At 43.3% G+C, this 23524-nt stretch overlaps 1 pseudogene and 1 gene segment (V, D, J or C); both read left to right on the forward strand.

Annotated features, from left to right (window-relative positions):
- Window positions 1-434: 434 nt before the first annotated feature.
- On the forward strand, window positions 435-14496 carry LOC116882726 (annotated as a pseudogene).
- Window positions 14497-20433: 5937 nt separating this feature from the next.
- LOC116882727 lies at window positions 20434-21285 on the forward strand. The segment is given in 2 exon segments: window positions 20434-20527; window positions 20903-21285. Coding segments are annotated over 2 exon segments (429 nt in total).
- Window positions 21286-23524: the final 2239 nt, after the last annotated feature.

Below are 23524 nucleotides of genomic sequence, written 5' to 3' on the forward strand. Positions count from 1 at the left end.
CCTGGTCCCTGGAAGGAGCATCTGCAGCTTCCTTGTGAGTCTGTCTCCTGGGTGACATGATTCTCATGGCCTGTAGGGACCATTGTTCAGGCCCTAGAGCTTACACCATATGGGAACATATGATCATGTGGATCCTCACAAGACCAAAACCTTGAACTTGTTTCTCATGGATTCAGGCCCTTTACACAGGTTGCATGAAACATTGATGAAAAAATTAATAGGAATGAAATGGTTGACAATGCCAATTGCTGGTCTACTGTGATAATGGGGGCCGTCATAGAGACAAGAACACCAGGTGTAGATAGACTAGAAATCCTGATGAATCTCCAACAGCAGGTTGTTTTTTTTAACAAGTAAACTCACACTTATAAATGATGAATGAACCTCAGAATGAGAGTTTCCTATTCTGTTGACATGCCAAGGATTGGACTACAATGTCTGTGGGGGAACACAGAGGGGACCAAAACAGGGGGAATAAGGCAGTGAGGTCACAGGACCACCTCACCCTGAGTCAAGTGTTCTCTGCATTGTTCAGAGGGACAAGGCCAGTACCATGGCCAGGATTCTGGAAAGCCCTGGCCCAGCTCCAGACATCCCTCAGGCAGAATGGGTAGGGACAGTGGTTGTGTTCAAACTGCAAGGATGTGACTGTGATACCAAACTCTGGAGAACAAGTCTCATTTTCTGACCTGAGAGCTGCTTGGAGGAAGCTGGAGTCTCCTCTCTTCCTCCTCAGTCACCTTTTCTGAGATCACAAGTGGTTTGAATGCATTTGGAGTCCCAGAGAGGAATAAATTTGCATAAATACTAACAATCACAGGACAAGTGCCTGGAAAGAAATAAGAGAGACCAGGGTGATCCTGGCCCAGCTGTGGTTCTCAGAAGACAGAGCTCTGGGTACAACCACCATGGCCTGGACTCTCTCTCTCCTTTTCCTCACTCTCTGCACAGGTGCTGTCCCCAGGCCCAGCTCCACAGGATTTGAGCTGAACCTGCCCAAATCCTAAGCTCCACCCTAGCACAGTCTCAGTATTGGGATCCTGTGAATGAGCCCATGGACCTCATTGCAACTTCTCTTCTTTCTTCTCAGGCTCAATGGTCTCCAGTGAGGTGACTCAGCCACCCTTTCTGTTAGTGGCCCTGGGAGAGATGGCTACAATCACCTGTACTGGAGAGGAACTTGAAAATGGTTATGCACACTGGTACCAGCAGAAGCCAGGCCAAACCCCTTTGATGGTTATTTATGGTGATAGTGAGAGTGGCCCTCGGGGATCCCTGAACAATTCTTTGGCTCCAAGTCGGGGAACACAGCCACCCTGACCATCACTGGGACTGACTATTACTGTCAGAGCTATTATGGCCATACTGATGTGCACAGTGACACAGGCAGATGGGGAAGTGGGACACAAAGCCATTCCCCATCAGTGTCATACTCTCCTCCAGCCCCAGGAGACCTGTGCACAATGCAGGAAGCAGATTTGGCCCAGGTCCCCAGATCTGAGGCCTCCACTCTGTCCCCTTCCTCCCAATCCTCCAGGCAGGCTGCACAGGGCGGATCACCAGGGGATTTGTAATCAGTTATTAGAATTCTATTAACATAAGACTGTGTGGAGGAAGGACTATACATCTGAGAAGCAGAAATGGAAGACATTTTTGGAAGAACCCCTCTTTTAAGGCTTCCCAAATTATTCAGTCTGAAATTTTAAAATACATGGGATAGACTGACAGCAGATATGATGCTGCAAAAGAGGATGTTAGGGAACTTGATGTCACAACAATGGAAAGTACTCAAAATGAAACACATAGTGAAATACCTAATAAAACTAATGAAGGCTCGGTGCCAGGAAGACACCTTCATGCCACCCAGACAGTGTGCAAATGTAGGAACTGCAAGAAAGATGGTAAAGAACTGAGGGAAAAAAAATTTGTGAAGAAATAATCTACAAAAAGGCTTCAAGTTTAGAGAAACCCAGAAACCAATATATCTAAGGAGATCAATGAAGCTCAGATAGAGGGAACATGAGAGACAGCACAGGACACATCGTTATGAAATTATTACAAATCAGTGATGTATACACTGTCACAACCAGAGAAGAGACTCCTGTTCTAAACAAATAAACCAGCATTGTGCTGGAAGCACATTTCTCATCATGAACCATGTAAACAGGAAAACAGAGGGCAGTATCTTCAAAATATTAACAGAAAACACTGTCAACCTTTGTCTTTATCCACAAAAAGTATCATTGAAAATTGAAGACAAACTGAACCTTCCTCAGACTGTAAACTTCTCAGGACTGATCACCCACAGATCCTCAGCACAAGCAACAGTGAAAGACGCCCCTCAGACAGAAGGAAAGGGTGACAGACAGAAATGTGAGTCTACACAAAGTATAATAAGTTTCAAAAATCATAACTACATGGGTAAATCTAAAACAAATTTTAGTGATCAATGTCTGCAAATACAATCAATTCCTTAGAGCAATAACAATAGCAATGTAGTTGATTTATAATGGAGGTACAAATAAAACATGATCATGAGAGCAGAAATGATGAGGGAGATGAGAGCATTTTTTGACATCCTCATCATGCATGTGTTTGATGCTGTGTCACTGGGAGGAACTCTGATAATATAGGAGGTAAGGGTTGCAAATCCACATAAACCATTAAAATAATGTCACTTTAAAAACAAAGAGCTATAGCTACTCAGATGCATAACCTATGATTGAAGGGTACAGATACAATAAAAGAACATAGGTGTCATATATGTATACTGTGTGTTCCTCTGTGATGCACAGAGAGACAGAGACAGTGGGAGAGAGAAACTCACATTGAGAATCAGCTCAGGCCGTTCTGGGGTGGCAGGTCTGGAAGAGGCAGGACAGGACAGAAGGCTGTGCATGTAAGTCAGGAGAGGTTGCAGAGTTTCATCCATATTTAGTCTGAAGGATTGAAAACCTAAGAGGAGACAGAGAAGAAAATTAAAGCATCCAATTCAAACTGCTAGAGATGAAAAATATACTGTCTCTGAACACAAATACAAGGGCTGAGTTTAGCAGCAGACACAAGACAAATAACGTGGGGGAATCTAAAGACACAGCATAGGCACTGCAGAGTCAAGGGTACAAGAAAAGTTTAAAAGTGAGCAAGGCAGGGAGTTCTTCAGAAGATGGTAGAGGAGTAGGGGATCCTATTTCAACTTGCCTCCTGAATTTAACTAGATATCTACCAAACTATTTTGAACATAAAATCAGTCTGAGATGTAAGAATTTATATCTGGGTCCCTACAAGCAGAAAATCCATGGTAGTCTTGAGGTGAAAGGGGGAAAGCCATGATTCTGTGGGCAGATATAGGATGATAAATAGAATATGGAGTGAGCTCCATAAGCTGACACGGGGAAGGTAATATAACACAAAAGTGCAAAAGTGTCCTGTGCTGGGGACCGGACACAGGCTCACAGACAGGTAGCAGCAGGGAAAGGACTTTAGTCTTAGACAGCATCCAGATGCTGCATGTGCATGGGCACAACCCAGAGGCATTTCATGGTCTCAGAAGAACAAAGGGAAGAAATGTTCCCAGGCTTGGGATCAACCTCTGGGAGAGTTGGTGTGGGGTGCACAATTAAGGAGGCTGTGGTTTTTAGCAGAACAGACAGAAACAGAGACTGGGTGTCCTGGAGAACTCAGTGATGGGCAGACTGTGATTTCTCTGTTCTGGAACAGAAGTTTCTGTGTGGTCACTACTGCTATGATTCTTGGAAGAGACATGGAATGCCACCAGGGAAAGCCTCCAGAGATGTGGAATGCCAGCAGTGACGGATGCCAAATAAATCAGTTTTCGCTGAGCCCATCCCTCCCACAGGGGCAGAGCAACTATGTCCAAAGAGGGTTGCACAGCAGGCCCCTCCACCAGAAGACAGGCTGGAAGAACAAGAGGAAGACAACCCTAAGTTCCCTATAAAAGAGGTGTATCTTGCTTGGGTAATGGTTAATATTTGGACTCTGTATATTCTCTCAACAACCCCTCCCAACAGAATGACTAAGAGGAGTGGGGAAACTGGCTGCAAAGATGGAGCTTAGGAGTGGGCACTTAGCTTGGGATTGTCATAAACCATGATCCCAGGCATAGTCACGCCACTGCTCTTCAAGCAGGGACCCCACAAGTGGCAGATCCAGGGAGACCCTCCCCTTCCTCCACCAGGAAGACCAGGAGACTGATCTCCAAGCAGGGGCCCAACAAGAGGGCAGAGCCAGCAAGATCCCCATCATCCACCAGGAGGATCAATGCGGGAGTGTACTGCAGGAATCTGCTAGGTTTGGAGACTCCAAACATCGCTGTGTGCCAGAGATAGAAACTCTCATTCACAGACCTGAAGAGCACAGAGCACATCCAAAGACCAGGGAGACAGGAGTAATTGACTGCTTTTCTCAGAGGGCACATGGAGGAGTGAGGCCCTGAGATCTTGGTTCCAGGTTGAAGATTGGGAGGCTGCCATCTTCATTCTCATCCTCCACAACTGTACAGAAAACATTAAGGGAACAAAAGCTACTGAGAGCAAAACTGAGTGAATTACTTAGCTTGGCCCACAGGGAGTGTTGTGTAAATCTGCTTTGGGAAAGACATTTGAGAATCACTATAACAGGCCCCTTGCCCAGAAGATCAGCAAGAACATCCAGCCAAGATCAAGTTTACCTATCAGTGAGAACTGAAAAACTCCAGAGTTAGGGGAATAGAGCACATAGAATTCATGGCTTTTCCCCCATGATTCTTTAGTCTTCCAAAGTAAAATTTTTAAAATTTTCTTTTTTCTTTTTTAAATTTAATTTTATTTTCCAGTGTTCCAAGTTTCATTGTTAATGCACCACACCCAGTGCTCCATGAAATATATGCTCTCCTTAATACCCATCACCAGTTTCACCCCTCCCCCCATTCCCTCCCCTCCAAAACCCTCAGTTTGTTTGTCAGAGTCCACAGTCTCTCATGGTTCATCTCTCCCCTGTTCCACTTCCCCCAATTCACTTTTCCTTTCCTTCTCCTAATGTCCTCCATGTTATTCCATATGTTCATTTTCTTATTTTTCTTCTTTTCTATTTTAATTTATTTTAACTATTTTATTTTATCAATACCTTTTTATAAATATTTTTTTTAATTTTCATTTTGTAGTCATATTCTATCCCTTCATTGTATTTAACCTTATTTTTTGTATACATATACGTTTTTCTTTCTTTCATATTTTGGTGTACAGTTTCTTCTAACAGAAAAACCTAGAATATGGCTTTGTTCTAGTCTCCAGCCTGATCACATTCTCTCCTTTTTTCTTTCTTTTTGTAACCAATTTCTTACCTTATCAATTCCTTTTTAAAATTCTTTTTAAATGTTTACCTTCACAGGTATATTGCATCACTTCATCATGTTTACCCTTATTTTTGAATACATACATATATATATTTTTTCTTTCTTTAAAATTTTGGGAGGCACTTTCTTCTAACAGAACAAAATACACCTAAAATCAAGTGTGTGGCTCTATTCTGTTCACTAGCCTAATCATTTTTTTTTTTTTTTTGCTTTCTTCTCCCCTGTCTTGTGTCTCTTCTGATTTGGATAGGGTATATTTTTCTGGGGTTGTTGTTACCCTTTTGGCATTGTTTTCTCTCATTCAACTATTCATCTCTGGACATAATGACATGGTGGAAAAATTCAACCCCCCAAAAAAGAACAATAGGCAGTATCACCCCCAGCACCAAGTGCTGGGGTTCTAATCAACAATACATTAGTAAGATGTCAGAACTAGCTTACAGAATGACGATTATAAAGATGCGAGCTGGGCTTGAGAAAAGCATAGAAGATACTAAAAAAATACCTTTCTGGAGAAATAAAATCCTTTTCTGGAGAAATAAAAGAAGTAAAATCTAAAGAATTTGAAATTAAAAAAGCTATTCATGAGGTGCAATAAAAAATGGAGAATCTTACTGTAAGGATAAAGGAGGCAGAAAAAATGAATTGATGATATAGAAGACAAAATGATAGAGAATAAAAAGGAAAAAGAGAGATAAACAACTACTGGATCACGAGGGGAGAATTCTAGAAATAATTGATATAATAAGATGAAACAATATTAGTATATGGGATCCCAGAAGAAGAAGACAGAGAGATGAGGGCAGGAGGTATGTTGGAGCAAATTATAGCAGAGAATTTCCCTAATTTGGGGAAGGAAACAAACATCAAATTCCAGGAGGCACAGAAAACCCCCCTCAAAATTAACAAAAATAGGTCAACAATGCATCTTTCAATAGTAAAACTTACAAGTCTCAGAAACAAAGAAAATCCTGAAAGCAGCTCAGGACAACAAATCTGTAGCCTACAACAGTAGAAATATAAGTTTGGCAGCAGAGCTATCTACAGAGACCTGGAAGCTCAGAAAGGACTGGCATGATATATTCAGAGCACTAGATGAGAAAAATATGCAGCCAAGAACAGTATATCCAGCTAGGCTCTCAGTGAAAATAGAAGGAGAAATAAAAAGCTTCCAGGACAAACAAAAAATAAAAGAATTGCAAACCCCAAACCAGGACTACAGGAAATATTGCAAAGGGTCTCTAAGCAAAGAGAGAGCCCAAACGTGGCAGACCAGAAAAGAACAGAAACAATATACAATAACAGTCACATTGCAGGCAATACAATGGCACTATGTTCATATTTTCCAATAGTTACCCTAAATATAAATAGGTTAAATGCACCAATTAAAGGCACAGAGTATCAGAATGAATAAAGAAACAAGACCCATACATATGCTGTCTCCAAGAGACTTATTTTAGACCCAAAGACACCTCTGGATTTAAAGTGAGAGAATGGAAAACAATCTACCATGCTAATGGACATCAAAAGAAAGCTGGGGTGGTAATCCTTATATCAGATCAATTAGATTTTAAGACAAAGACTATAATAAGAGATGAGGAAGGACACTATATCATACTTAAAGGGTCTGTCCAACAAAACGATCTAACAATTTTAAATATCTATGCCCCGAACATGGGAGCAGCCAATTTTATAAGCCAATTAATAACAAAAGCAAAGAAACACATCGACAATAATACAATAATAGTAGGAGATTTTAACAGCTCCCTCACTGAAATGGACAGATCATCTAAGCAAATGGTCAACAATGAAATAAAGGCTTTAAATAACACACTGGACCAAATGGACATCACAGGTATATTCAGAACATTCCATCCCAAAGCAATAGAATACACATTCTTCTCTAGTGCACGTGGAACATTCTCCTGAATAGATCAATTCCTGGGTCACAAATCAGGTCTCAATCATTATCAAAAGACTGGGATCATTTCCTGCCTATTCCAGACCACAATGCTCTAAAGTAGAACTCAATCACAAGAGGAAATTTGGAAAGAATTCAAATACATGGAGGTTAAAGAGCATCCTACTAAAGAATGAATGGGTCAGCCGGGAAATGAAAGAGGAATTTTAAAAAAATTAAAGAAGCAAGTAAGAATGAAAGCACAACTGTTCAAAATCTTTGGGATACAAAAAGGCCATCCTGAGAGGAAAGTATATAGCAATACAAGCCTTTCTCAAGAAAAAAAGTTCTGAAGTACACAACCTAACCCTTAACCTAAAGGAGCTGGAGAAAGAACAGCAAATAAAGCCTAAACCCAGAAGGAGAAGAGAAAATAAAGGTCAGAGCAGAAATCAATGAAATAGAAACCAAAAGAAGAGTAAAAGAGATCAATGAAACTAGCAGCTGGCTCTTTGAAAGAATTAATAAGATTGATAAACCCCTGGCCAGACTTATCCAAAAAAAAAAAAAAAAAAAGAGAGAGAGAGAGAGAGAACCCAAATAAATAAAATCATGAATGAAAGAGGAGAGATGACAACCAACCCCAAAGAAATAAAAACAATTATAAGAACATATTATGAGCAACTATATGCCAGCAAATTAGACAATCTGGAAGAAATTGATGCATTCCTAGAGACGTAAACTACTAAAATTGAACCAGGAAGAAATAGAAAGCCAGAACAGACTCATAACCAGTAAGGAGATTGAAGCAGTCATCAAAAATATCCCAACAAACAAGAGCCCAGGGCCAGATGGCTTCCCAGGGGAATTCTACCAAACATTTAAAGAAGAATTAATACCTATTCTCCTGAAACTATTCCAAAAAATAGAAATGGAAGGATAACTTCCAAACTCATCTTATGAGGCCAGTATTACCTTGATCCCAAAATCATACAAAGACCTCATCAAAAAGGAGAATTACAGACCAATATCCCTGATGAATACAGATGCAGAAATTCTTACCAAAATAGCTAATAGCATCCAACAGTACATTAAAAGGATTATTCACCACCACCAAGTGGGATTTACTCCGGGGCTGCAAAGTTGGCTCAACATCCAAAAATCAATCAATGTGACACAATACATTAATAAAAGAAAGAACAAGAATCATATGATCTTCTCAGTAGAAGCTGAAAAAAGGATTTGACAAAGTACAACATCCTTTCTTGATCAAAACTGTTCAAAGTATAGGGATAGAGAGTACATACCTCAAAATAATAAAATCCATCTAAGAAAAAACCCACAGTGAATATAATTCTCAATGGTAAAAAACTGAGAGCTTTCCCACTAAGGTCAGGAACACAGCAGGCCTGTCCACTATCACCACTGCTATTCAACATAGTACTAGAAGACCTAGCCTCAGCAATCAGACAAGAAAAAGAAATTAAAGGCATCCAAATTGGCAAAGAAGTCAAACTATTACTCTTTGCAGATGATAGGATACTTTACGTAGAAAACCCAAAATACTCCACTCCAAAACTGCTAGAACTCATATAGGAATTCAGTAAATTGTCATGATATAAAATCAATGCACAGAAATAAGTTTCATTTCTATACACCAATAGCAAGACAGAAGAAAGAGAAATTAAGGAATTGATCCCATTTACAATTACACCCAAAACCATAAGGTACCTAGGAATAAATCTAACCGAGGAGGCAAAGAGCCTGTACTCAGAAAACTATACAGTACTCATGAAAGAAAATGAGGAAGATGCAAAGAGATGTTTCATCCTCATGGATTAGAAGAACAAATATTGTGAAAAAGTATATGCTACCTAGAGCAACCTACACATTTAATACAATCTCTATCAAAATACCGTCAATGTTTTTCACAGAAATGGAACAAATAATCCTAAAATTTATATGGAACCAGAAAAGATACTGAATAGCCAGAGCAATATTGAAAAATAAAACCAAAGAGGGCGGCATCACAATTCCAGACTTCAAGCTCTATTAGAAAGCTGTCATCATCAAGACATTATGATACTGGTACAAAAACAGACACATACATCAATGGAACAGAATAGAGGGCCCAGAAATGGACCCTCAACTCTATGGTTCACTAATCTTTGAGAAAACAGGAAAGAATGTCCAATGGAGAAAAGACAGTCTCTTCAACAAATGGTGTTGGGGAAATTGGACAGCCATATGCAGATGAATAAAACAGGACCATTTCCTTACACCACACACAAGAATAGACTCAAAACGGATGAAAGACCTCAATGTGAGACAGGAATCCATCAAAATCCTTGAGGAGAACATAGGCAGCAACCTCTTCAGCCTCGGCTGCAGCAAACAGCCTCGGCTGTTTCTTTTTCCTAGAAACATCCCCAAAGGCAAGAGAAGCAAGAGCAAAAATGAATTTATTGGGACTTCATCAAGATCAAAAGCTTTTGCACAGCAAAGGAAACAGTCAACAAAACCAGAAAACAACCAACAGAATAGGAGAAGATATTTGCAAATGACATATCAGATAAATGGCTAGTAACCCAAATCTATAAAGAACTTATCAAGCTCAACATCCAAAGAACAAATCAAGAAATCCAAATCAAGAAATCCAATCAAGAAATGGGCAGAAGACATGAACAGATATTTCTGCAAAGAAGATATCCAAATGGCTAACACACACATGAAAAAGTGCTCAACAATCACTTGGCATCAGGGAAATACAAATCAAAAACCACAGTGAGATACTACTTCACATCATACAGAATGGCTCAAATTAACCAGTCAGAAAATGACAGGTGTTGGTGAGGACGCAGAAAAAGGGGAACCTTCCTACAGTGTTGGTGGGAATGCAAGTTGCTGAAGTCACACTGGAAAACAGTATGGAGGTTCCTTAAAAAGTTGAATATAGAGCTACGCTACAACCCAGCAATTGCACTACTGCCTATTTACCCTAAATACTGCATATTTACCCTAAAGATACAAGGGTATCTTGTATGCTGAAGGGGCATGTGCACCAAATGTTTATAGCAGCAACACCCACAATAGTCAAACTACAGAAAACTATAGAAAGAGCCTAGATGTCCATCAGCAGATTACTGATAAAGATGTGCCATATATATATATATGTGTGTGTGTGTGTGCGTGTGTCTGTGTGTCTGCGTGTATACACACAATGAATACTATGCAGCCATAAAGAATGAAATCATTCTATTTGCAATGTGGATGGAAGTAAAGAGTATTATGCTAAGCAAAATATGTCAATGAGAGAAAGACAATTATCATATGATCTCACTGATATTAGGAATTTGAGAAACAATACTGAGGATCATAGGGCAACGGAGGGAAAAATGAAAGAAGATGAAACCAGAGAGGGAGACAAACCATAAGAGACTCTTTTTTTTTTTAATAAACATATAATGTATTTTTATCCCCAGGGGTACAGGTCTGTGAATCGCCAGGTTTACACACTTCATAAGAGACTCTTAATGTCAGGAAACAAACTGAGAGTTGCTGGAGGGGTGGGGTGGCTAGGTGATGGACGTTGGGGAGTGTATGTGCTATGGTGAGTGCTGTGAATTGTGTAAGACCGATGAATCACAGACCTGTTCCCCTGAAACAAATAAGACATTATATGTTAATTTAAAAATTTTTAATTAAAAAAGGACAGTTTTGTCCTTATACTCTGCAGCACCAGAGTATAAGAAACCTACAGGGAATAAACATATACTAAGAACAAGTTCATTTCCCACTCGATTCTGTACCACAGTTCAGGATAGTTCCACAGTCACAGGAGAAACAGAGAATCTGGGAAAATGAACTGAACTCTTACAAATGGTCAGGATGGAATATTTCATGTCATCTGTATTTGAACACTCACAATAATGGAAACAAATAAATGGAGTACACATTCATGTGAACAGCTACAGAAAGGCCCTCACTTCTCCTTTCCTCCCTAGTTTTTATGATATTTAAACACAAGAGCTCCCATATGGAGCCAATAAGTGAGCAGAGCTCCACATAAACCAGATCTACAAAGCCCACCCAGAAGCACAGAGATTCTTTCCACCATCCTGAAGAGCATTTTCATAGGGACCAGTGAGACCAGTGAGAGAATGAGGGAGTCTTGGAACAGCCAGACTCAGCTAGGGGCTCAAGAGACAGAAACTGGGGACCCCCCATGCTTGGACCCTCAAGCTCCCCTTCCTCATTCCTTGCACAGCAGCTACCTCAGGCCCTACCCATAGGTTCAGCCCCCACAGGACCCTGAAGGTAACTCTGAACCTGAGCTTAGCCCCAGGGGTGCTGCAGGAAGTGAGACCCAGGGAATGAGCACAAAGGTATCCTGAACCTGCAGGCCTTGTATCTGCTATAAGACTCAGGTTCCTTCTACAGAGTAGCCATGAGAACCCTATCATTCCCCCATATCTGAAGGACAGAGAGGACCAAACAATAATGCAGAACAGAGCCAGAATAACCCAGGCCAGGCCTGTACAACCAAAAAGCTTCCAATTTTGCCACAGATTCTCCAGCTCTAAGCTGGGACACAACCCCACTGACCTTCTCCACCTGCAGGCTGGAGGGGCTGGGAGTCTCCTTTATAGACCAACCAGGAATCGGGATGGCAGTGAGTAGGGGACAGATACCTGCTGCCCAATCTGGCCTCGCCCTCCCTCCCTATTTCCTGCCCTGGTCAAGCTATGCCTCAAGGAGCTCCAGGTCTGAATCCAGCACACCTGGGTTCCATCCTGGATTGCTCCACTTTCCTCCCCTTCCTCAGAATCGAGTCTCCCTGGACCCTCAACTTCAGGTGCTGTGAAATGGGGAAGCTCATACCGATGTTAGAACAGAGACTATGGACACTGGGAAACAAACCGAGGGTTTTTGAACAGAGGTAGGTAGCGGGGATGGGTGAACCTGGTGATGAGTATTAAGGAAGGCAGATTGCATGGATATCTGGGTGTTATACGCAAACAATGAATCACGGAACACTACATCAATATCTAATGATGTACTGTATAGTGACCAAGATAACACAATAAAAAAAGAACACTTTGTTTTCAACATTAATGATATAAAAACATTGACAAAGTCTTACAAATGAAACAGAGACTGCAGGTTGGGAATGAGGGGCACTGGACTGGGAACCTTTGTCTCTCCTTTGCAGAAATCCAAGGAAACGGTCTCAGAAAAATGTGACCTATATGAAGTGAAACCACATATTCAGATGTTAATTACCAAATTCCCTGTTTCATCCAAATCACCCAGGAAGCTCTTGTGGAAATCCTCCCACTCCAGACTGCTGGTGCTATGCATTGTAATAGAAACAGTGGTGGCAGAGGTGATGGGAATAATACTGATAAAGTTTCAGGTTCGCAGGTAATCATTAGTATTAGAAGGATTGCCTGGTCCACTTTGACACAGTGACACTCACTGGGATTCAGGCAGCATCAGACTTAACTCCCACATAGAGAGGAGGGGTGCCAATAGGATCTCATAAACGTTTTCTGGACTGTGACCCTCTCCGAATGCACTACACTTTACCTGCACCCACCCTGCTGCAATAGCCATGGGACAGGCTAGGGCATTTGATCCCTTGGACAAGGACAGGAATCTTTCCTTCCCTGCCTGCCTGTCCGCAGTTTGTGACCTTCTATGTTGGGCTGAGCAGAGAAAGGGTTGGCAACTGCCTGAGGGAGGCTGGACTCCCAGGTCCACATCCCTTCTCAGGTGACAGGTGCTGTGGGGTGACCTGTAGGAGGGAAGTTCCTGGTCCGAGTCCTGACCCACCAGCAGGGGGCAGCAGAGCTCCATCAGGAACAACAGGGCAGAGGCTGGGTCTGCCCAGGAGGAGCCTCACAGGGACACTAGGCCTGGGGGTCAGCAGGTGTCCAGAGCCCTCAGAAAGAAGTCATGATGATCCATCCTATCCCCAAGGATGCAGGGGCAAAGTTTTCAGGGTCAGACTCACACAGGGTCATCCAAGACCCTGACAGAGATCCTGCAGTGAGTAACTCATCTGGGAAATGCCAGTCATCTCACTCTCCACCTGAGGTGCCAGGGAGCTGACCCTTCTGTGCTGCGCACATCCAGAGATGCCCTGACCCCTCACCCTCTCCTTCTCCTGCCCCACTCCAGGCAGATTCTGATCCAGGGCTGCAGCTTCCTTGCTCACAAGTGTCACGGGGACAGGAAGTAGGGCACTCAGATCCCCTGGACCCTGGAAGGAGGGTCTGCAGCCTCCTTGTGAGGCTGTCTCTAAAGTGAAGTGACTCCCACAGCTTCAGACCACATATCTAGTCCCTGTGCTGTCCTTGCTTCAGTGACAGAATCCAGTTCCCAGGAGAGACCAGCGACTATCCAGTCCTGGAGTTCACACTGTACACAAACGTGTGACTGTGGGGAGCCTCACAGAGACACGGAACCTAAAGTGAGTCCCTCAGTCAAGCATAGTCTCTGGCAATTTTCACATATTTACATGAAGCATGGGTGAAAAGGCGAAAGTAATCAAAGTGTTGATAATGCAGGTTGCTGGTCTTTGTGGGATGGGGTGTCATAGAGACAGCAGGACCACGTGTAAATAGACTAGAAATTGTGATGAACCTCCAAGAGTAGGTGATTGTGTAACAAGTGAATTCCCACATGTACCATGATAAACAAGTGTCAGAATGAGAGAGTTTCCCATTCTGATGACATGCTGAGTTCAGCTGGGAGCCCCAGAGGAGACATGAAGCAGGAGGGGTAGGCAGAGAGGCCATAGGGCCACCTTTCCCTGAATCAGATGTTGTCTCTAGTTCTGCAAGGGCCCAGCTCAACCCCATGGCCAGGTTCCTGTAAGTCCTCCAGTGTTGACCCAGATGTCCTATGTTCAATGACTCTGGAACAGATGGTCAGGACACCTGTCAGAGAGTCGGTATAGAAATCTTCAGTGGACATTTGTACCTCATAAGACAGGACAGGACACTGGCTGGTCATATATGACAATTGCAATTGTCCCTCAGAGATTCCTGACTGATTCTTCAGCTCTAACCTAGAAGACACGGCCACCCTAAACACCAGCAGGACCAGAGCCAAAGACAAGGCTGGCTACTACTGTCAGGTGTGGGACAGTGGTATTCCTGCTCATAGTGAGAGAGACAGACCGGGATATGAGACACAGACCACTTCCCTGTCTGTGTCACACATGCCTTCAGCATAGAAGGACTGCAGACAAAGCACATTAGATCTGGCCCAAAGCCCCAGATCTGAGATACCCAGACCTCTCCCCCAACCCAGTCCGCCAGATGGCCTCTGCACAGTGTGGATCAGGATTGCATGTGCAGGAGGCAAGACGAGCCTGTGATGTCTATTTGGCTATGGTGTGTTGGGAATGGAAGACCTTGCTGGGGTGACCAATAGAGAGACATCAATGGAGACAGAAGTAGCTCAAAGTGACAAGGGGAATTCTGACCTCTCCTTTGAACAGAATCATTGCTGTGTCACTGGCTGGAAGCAATTCTCCTTTAGAGCTAAGACCTGTAAGGCAGCAGAGTGTAGGGTCATGGTGACAGTCATAATTAGCAGCAGTTTGCCAGGAATATCAGTGAGTGGGGATGTTCCTAATTCCACCTCGAGATTCCTGGACCCATGAATGCTGGCTACAGGAGAAACACCACCAAACACTGGAAACAGATGGAGCGCAAATATCACCTCCTGGAAACTGTTGCCCCCGCCCAAAAGGCGTTGTCCCGTACCTGGCACAGTAACTGCCTTCCAGAGGACATTAGTCCATTCCTTCAAGCCAGCTGTTTCAGGATAGTGGTAAACCCAGTGACTCCCATGGACCTGGGCACACTGCAGCCCTTCAACTGATGTGAAAGATTTACGTTGGAGAGAAGCTTCCCTAAAATACTAGACAGTGGGTGATGCATTCTCTAAGCCCAAGGGTAATACTTTGGGAGGAAGTATTACAGTCAAAGAAGGCAGGTCCCTATCTAGGTAAAGGTCTGTTCCAACAAGAATGGAGCCATACCTACTATGATGGAAGAGATGTAACATAATTGATCTGCCACCAGGCTCCTGGATGATTCCCTAGGGAAGGGTCTCAGACTGGGAACTTGGGGTTGGTCTCTGCTATTGGCAAATTGGTCCTCACAAGTGGCCATAGCCAAGTGAGCTTTAGTGATTGGAAATCCATAGTGATTAGCCCATGAATAACCACCCACTTTGCAACATGGGCACTTTGCTATGAGGCCCACAGGACAAGTTCAAGAGTAGATGGACATAAAGGCTGACCACTGTCCCCAGATATGTCATATTATCCACCTGATTATTAGCACCATTTCCATTTGAGGACATACTATGGTAGACATTTCACAGAACACAAAGAGCATCCAGATCTGTGTTCACTTGAGGAGTTCTACTCACATTTTCTCTTCCTCAAATATCTTCACCAATTTTCTTTTCTTTTTTTCTTAAAGAATTTATTCATTTGACAGAAAGAAACAGTGAGAGAGGCAACACAAGAAGGGGGAGTGGGGAGGGAGAAGCAGGCTTCCCACTGAGTAGAGAGCCCAATGTGAGGCTGGATCCCAGGACATAACCAGGAGGGAAGCCAGACACCTAAGGACTGAGCCACCCAAGCACCCCACCCATTTTCTTATTGTGTTCCTTCCAGCACTGGCCACCAAGCCAAACTATGAGTCAGAGCCATAGGTTAGTATAAACCCAATTCTGTCCTTCTCTCAGTCCAGGTGAATAAAAACAATTACTCCTCTCAAATGCTACCTTATTGAAGAATTTTCCTGCACCCAGGTTATGCAGGGGTGTCCCAGATGAGGCTGCAGCAGAAATTTTTTATTATGTTATGTTAGTCACTGTACAGTACATCATTAGTGTTTGATGCAGTGTTCCAAGATTCATTGTTTGCTTGTAACACCCAGAGCTCCATGCAATCCATGCCCTCCTTTACACCATCCCTAGGCCAACCGATACCTCCACCCCCTTACACCTAAATAGATATTTTTAATAATTACATAATTCTTAATTAATATGCAATAAATTTTAGTAAAAATAAGTTTATAATGTTTAAAATAAGAAATCAAAAACAGGATTCTTGCCAGCCCGTGAAATAAAATTCATAGCAAACAGCCATTATGAGCATTCCTTACTACAGATTGCATATTGCTCTACCAGAAGCCATGATGCTCATGGGAAACAAAAGGTATTGGGAAGGACACCCAAGATAATTGATGTCCAGGAGTAGTGAGGGAAAGAGGACCCAGTGAAAGAAACCCTATATATATTCCATATAGTACACATTTGTAGGCTTTTAAGTGTTTATGTCATTAATACCCTTCAAAACCTACCAAAGTGCACCATATCTCGCCATTTATACATTTCATTATATGCTTTTAATCCTCATTATGTAGCTCAGTCCCAGAGGTGGTGTTTATCTACTGGTGCTCTAACATCTTCTCTTGCCAGAGAAGAGACACCCACCTTTGTCACCACATGCTTAAATACTAGAGTGAAGCTAGTCCCATAGTTGGCTTCAGCAGGCAGCCAGGTGGACCTGTGAAGCCTGACGCTTTCTGGTTGTGGGTACATACATATACTGGTCATTCCAGCTAGCTGTCCCTCATGTGGACACAGTGATGATCTGTGTAAGCCTGGATACCCTCCCCCCCAACATGAGTAGAGCTGTGGTTGATGTGAAGACTGTATCATGTCTTTCATTTCTTTTTTATCTGGAAACATGCAAATATTACCAATCTAGATTTGACATTAGATATGAAAAGTCCACCTCACACAAGACGACCATGCAGCAGAAATATTATTAACTATCAGAGTTGCCTGCATATAACATAGGAACCTCTAAAACCAGCCTTCTGTTTTTTCATCTATATCAGCTGTTCATTGGATTATCCCCATTGGGCCATAGCTGTGTGCAACAGAGAGAAGATAATGGAGCAGGGATCAGAGGTTATGGACATTTGACCTCTTCCTCATGCAACTCACCTGTTCCTTTAGGACTTGTTGAAGCCTGATCTCAAATTTATCTCCTCTGTTTGGTGATGGACAGCTGCTGTGTATGCCCAGTTCCATGGCATGGTTGTTCAGTTGGCACGCAGTCCTTGCAGGCAGTCTGGTCACATGATGATTTAGTGGCTAATAAGGAGCACACAGCCTCTGTTAAAGTTCAGTAGCAAGTCAAAGTGTTTGCCAAAGGGAGCTTTCTTTTTACACATATGTAAAAAAAGGAGTAACCTGCCCTTCTATTTCAGTTGTAGGAACTCCATAATTAACTGATACCAACATCCATGGTCAAATGAGTCTGATTAATAATTTCTTCTGGCTATTCACTATGGTAACAATGCCCAACTTATAACTTCTGATGAAGTGGGACTGCATGCCTCCTAACAACACAAAGACCCCATTAATAAAAACTTGCGGGGCACCTGGGTGGCTCAGTGGGTTAAAGCCTCTGCCTTCAGCTTAGGTCATGATCTCAGGGTCCTGGGACAAACCCTGCATCAGGCTCTCTGCTCAGCAGGGATCATGCTCTCCAAATCCCCCACCTGCTTCTCTCCCTACTTGTGATCTCTATCTATGTCAAATAAATAAATAAAATATTTTTTAAAAAAGCTATACAATTCAGAGTTCATAATCTGTAGAAAATATGTATGTATATATTGTAAATTTGTGTATATATATACATATATATTCATATGTATACATCATATGTATACATCTACAGATATACACACACAGACACAATTCGTATATATGTGCACACACACAAGAATATTCATATATGTGTCTGTGTATAAATATATGATAGAAAGAAGTGTGTGACATGAAACGATGTCAGATGGAAACACAAACACACACACAGGTGAACCACACAGAAGCCACCGTGACTGTCAGCTACAAACAGCCTCCCACTTCCTACTCAGTATGCAGGGCAGATCTCATGGGGCTCCTCTTGTGACTCACCTTTCCTGGAAACATACAACAGGAGGATTCTAACACATCACACCTGTCACTGAGTTTTTAATTTATGAGAAAATATTACCTTGGAACTCAATTAGTTTTGAATTGCAGACACCTAAGGTCCTAACTGTCCCCGCATCCTCACACAAACCAGACTTTTCCCCACAGGGACTGACTCCAAACACACTTCAGTTCTTGTCCCTTCTTGCCATCCTGACAGCAGCCCCACAGTCCACTCTGCAGAGACACCTCCTCCAGCCTCTCCTCACAAACGACCTGCCTGTCATTTTGTAATGTCACTTCATTCCATGCAGTCACCAGACACTACACATTTTCCCTTATTGTTATTTTATTATTTTCTTAATTAACTCTTTTCTGCTAATTATTATCCTAGGTGATCAGGAAGATGTTAATGTGATACATGTCCCTCTGAATCATGGGCATGAACACTCAGGTGCTTATTTTTCTCCGACAGAAATAAGTCTGAAGTCAGATGGTGGTTCTCACCAATTCCATAAGGTCCCAAATCTTCTCACTTTCCCACCATCACATGCTTGCTTTGGCAGCACATGTACTTTCCCACCATCACTTCTACGGAGGTTTTTCTTTTCCTTTTTATTGACAGCAGACCTCGGGACAGCTGTGGCAGCTCCAGCTCTCCTAGCCAAGTACCAGAGCAAAAGCACTGTATAAGTCTAGTCTGTTTCTTTTCTTCACAAGAGTAAAATTTCCCCAAATGATCCCCAGCCACATAATACATTTACAGGCAACCTTTGGACCATGAGTCATTGTTGACCCAGTGGCACCTGAGAATAGCCATAGTGTGACTCCTAAATGAATATAGAAGACAAGATGCAGATAGAAGGGTTTGGAGTCTATATGCTATATCAACAAAGCATGTGTGTCCACTCTACTGCACCAATCCCAAGACAGGAACTCTGTCTGACATAGTGACTGTATCTTGTTCACACCAATTTCCAGGATGGAATGTCTCCCAGAACAAAGTGGGTCTGAATAAATGTCTGTTAAGTAACATTTCTCCTATCTCTGACTTGGAAGCAATAGTCACCTTTGCCCGGGTTGGTCCTGCACCAGCTGCTGACACCAGTAAGAGGAAGTCCCTGATTCCTGTGTCCTCTAGTGCCAACCTCCAAAACCACATATGTGGCCGCCCAACACCCATACTTCATATGAGCCCTGCATTCTCCTCCTCTAAATGAGCCTGCTTATATTTTCATGGGTAATCTGGTGAGCTCTTGCATGATGTTGAGGGTGGCAGGGGCTTCTTAGAGAAAAGCAATCCCTCAAATGGAGCCTAAAGCCCATGGATCAGGGAATCAGGATCTTCTGATCAGAATTTCTGACCAGAATTTCAAATCTGGACAAAGGAATTCTTGCACCTCCAGCAGTATGTGGAGTGGCGGCCTCCAGGGGTCAGTAGCGATCAACTGACAAAGTCACCAGGACCTGGGGTATGTCTGGGTATCAGGGGTTTAACAGGGTGAGAGACTTCATCACCACCACCTGAGACCTAAGGAAAAAGTTATAGGGTTTCTATAATGTCACCTTTACCACCAACATAAAATTATGACTCCTTGTTGTTTAGATCTGTGTCTTCTAGAATTTGCCTCTGTCTCTTGCACAGGTCCAGTACTTCATGCCTCTGTAGCACAGCCTATTCGGCTAAAACCCAGTCACTGTCAAACCTCACTCAAGCACTGCATCTATCCAAGGAACTGAGTTCACACTGGGGAGACTGAGCCACAGGATCTATGACCTGCCCTAGGAGCTCTCCCTGAGGACATCACCTACAGTACTTCAGTGGCTCCTGCAAATCTCCATATGTGCTTCACAAGTAAAGAATTCTTTTCATGTTTGATGGTCACAAACAGGGATCTGGGCAGAAACTGCACTGATCTAAGCCTATTATGGCCATCCAAGGAGCAAGGAGAGGACATATCAGAGCCAACTATTGGGCAAGTTGGTAAAGCAGAATCCCTTGGGCTGATGGGAGGTATGCAGGAGACACCAGTGCCTCTCTGTATCCCTTGGAGCTCAGGCTTCTCTCAAACCACTAATCTCCTCAGCAGCATATTTGCATAAATGATTTGCATAACATGCAGGTACTACCAGCAAGGGGATAAGAAAGGCCTGAGAAGGAATGTGCCCAGACTAGGGCCTCAGAGACCAGAATTGGGGCACATTCATCATGGCCTGGACCCCTCTTCTCCTCAGATTCCTGGCTCACCGCACAGGTGCTGAGCCCAGGCTCATACCCACCCAGATCCACAGAACTGTCACAAGCCTGGCCCTGACACAGAGCTCAGTGGGGCACTCACTGCCTGTGGCGGACAGGAGGCTCAGGACCCAGCTGCCGGATGAAGGACTGGAGGGCTTTCTGTGAGCCCTGAGGGACTGACTGAACCTGCCCAGGGAAAGAGGGTCATGGTCTTGTGTGTTCAAAGGCTCCAGCCGCCATCCAGGCCCATGGGTCCCAGGGGCTGAGACTGATAGGAGGGGTTCCCTGTATGCCCAAAGTATCCCTAAATATCAATCTAGGTCACATGGGTGGGGGCTTCCAACAATGAGACCCAAATTTGAAAGCCCAACTATCCTTTTCTCTCTTGCAGGTTTTGTGGCTGCCTACGTGCTGACTCAGCCTCCCTCAATGTCGGTGAATCTGGGACAGATGGCCAGCATCACCTGTGGGGGAGACAACATTGGAAATACATATGTTTCCTGGTACCAACAGAAGCTGGGCCAGGCACCCTTGATGATTATCTATAGAGATAGCAACCGGCCCTCAGGGATCCCAGACCGGTTCTCTGGTTCCAACTCAGGGAACACGGCCACCCTGACCATCAGCAGGGCCCAGGCAGAGGACGAGGCTGACTATTACTGTAGTGGTAGTGATCACAGTGACACGGGCAGATGGGGAAATGAGACACAAACCCCTTTGCCATCTGAGTCACACTATCCTCCAGCCCCAGGAGGCCTGTGCACAGAGCAGTGAACAGTCTGACCTAGGCCCCCAGGTCTGAGATTCACAGGCTACTCCCTCTTCCCTGCCCTGCAGTTGGGCTCTGCAGAAGATGTATGATGAATAACACTCAAATTACCGTTGAGTGAGATTCCATTTGTTTGAAGAGGCAGAGCATGACTGAACATGTTCAGTGCAGATGTGGGCAAACTTTGTACAGGGCCACATCTCACCTCTGGAGATGAGAACTGCAGCATCTAAGAGTAAAAATGCACAGGGTAACACTGACAACAGATTAGATGCTGCAAAAGAAGAGATTCACAAACTCCATGACATCAAAGTAGTAACCATCCAAAATGAAATAAGACAAAAAAAAAAAAAGACTATAAGAAATGAACAGAACTCAGTCGGTTGTGGGATCACCTCATGCAATGCACTATGCTTGTAACTGAAGCCCCTGAGCAGAGAAGATGGACAGGAGGGAAGAGGAACAACGCTTAAAGTGGTATTGCACAAATATTACAGGTTTGGTGAAAACAATAACTGACATATTCAAGTTCAACAAAGCTCTAGCACGAGAACCATGAGGTACCGACACTGTCATCACATCACACCCATACTGATGAACATCAGTGTGGAAGAGTCATCTGTGAAGCAGCCAGAGAGAATGTGCAGGTCGTCTGCAGAGGAATAAATATGGTGAGAGCAGATTCTTATTATGAGCAATGCAAGCAAGAAGATGGTGGAAAAATGTCTTTACAAGAAAGCTACTAAACTATGTGTCTGTAGGGGACCTGGGTGGCCCGTTCCGTTAAGCTTCTGCCTTTGGCTCAGGTCATGATCCTAGAGTCCCAGGATCAAGCCATTTGTCCCACTGCCTGATCAACAGGTAGTCGGCTTCTAGCTCTTACTTTGCCCCAACCCCACCTTGTGTGCTTGTGTGTCCCCTCTCTCTCTCTCTCTCTCTCTCTCTCAAATGAATAAAATATTTATATATATAAAGATTTTATGCTGTATCAACATTATAGACTATATATATATATATATATACACACACACACATATATATAGTTATTTATTTATTTAAAAAGGAAAAATTGTCTGACTGTAATCCATTATCCCATGAATATATCTCTCAAAAATGAAGCAAGATAAAACTCTTAGCCTGCACGTAATCAATCACCCACAGACACTCACCACAGCAGCGAGTGACAGACGCCCCTCGCACCAAGGAACAGTCTCTCAGACAGCAATGTGACTCCACACAAAGGGATGAAGAACATCAGCTTTGGGAACTACCAGGACAAACATAGAAATGTCTCTGGATGATCACTGTGTGAAGCTAAACATAGTAACAACATTATCTGGCTCATGATGAATCTCAGAATAAAACTCATGACCACCATAGCCCAAAGTTGGGGGTGGGTGAGAAGAACATATTAAACAGTCCTTGTTCTATGTGAGGTGATATGAAATCACTAGAAAGTAGACTTTGAAAAGGGAGATTGGTCTGTAAACCGTGAAGCAACGATAAACTAAAACCTCTCAAGAACAAAGAGTTATATCTAATGAGATGTGTTCATTAGGGTTCTCCAGACAGAAGCAACAGGAGAGGCACACAGCTGAGCCTTGAACAACATGAGCTGAATTGCTCAAGTCCAGTTACACACAAGGGTTTACATGATAGTAAAGTAAATGTATTTTCTCTTGTTCATGCATTTTCCCCAAACCTGTATGTTTTATTTCCACAAGACAGCCAGGAATGGGAGTCCTGAGCAGCCAGACAGGTGGAAGGACATTCTTCCCGTACAGGGTGCCTGCCCTATCCAGGGTCTACCACAAAGCAGAAGCCTGGTTTTCATGGAGACAGTAAGGGTAACTCAAGGATCACTCTGAGGGGACCTGGTCTCCCATGAGGAGTGCACACCTGCAGAACTATGGGGAGCAGAGAAGGTCCTTCTATTACCAGGACACTTCTGTGGAACATAACACATCACCACACAGCCGTCTGTTCAATATTCTTCTGGTCAATACCTTCACTTGGTGAAGGTCCATTTGACGGCATTTCCCAGCATTCTCCACACCTTGGGCCAGACTTCCATTCCCTTTTACAGGTGGTGGGTGTCCTCCTATTCACTCAGATTTTGCTGTGCTTATGGATTTGTCCTGAGAGCAAAGAGAGATCTCATCAATCTGCACGTGATTCTCTGGCTGCTGCCTCTACAACTGGTCACAAGGGAAGGCCAAGCTCCATGAAGCCCACTCAGTAGAG

The sequence above is a fragment of the Lontra canadensis genome, unplaced genomic scaffold, assembly GCF_010015895.1.
Source record: "Lontra canadensis isolate GAN:19392208 unplaced genomic scaffold, GSC_riverotter_1.0 scaffold87, whole genome shotgun sequence".
Lineage (NCBI taxonomy): Eukaryota > Metazoa > Chordata > Mammalia > Carnivora > Mustelidae > Lontra > Lontra canadensis.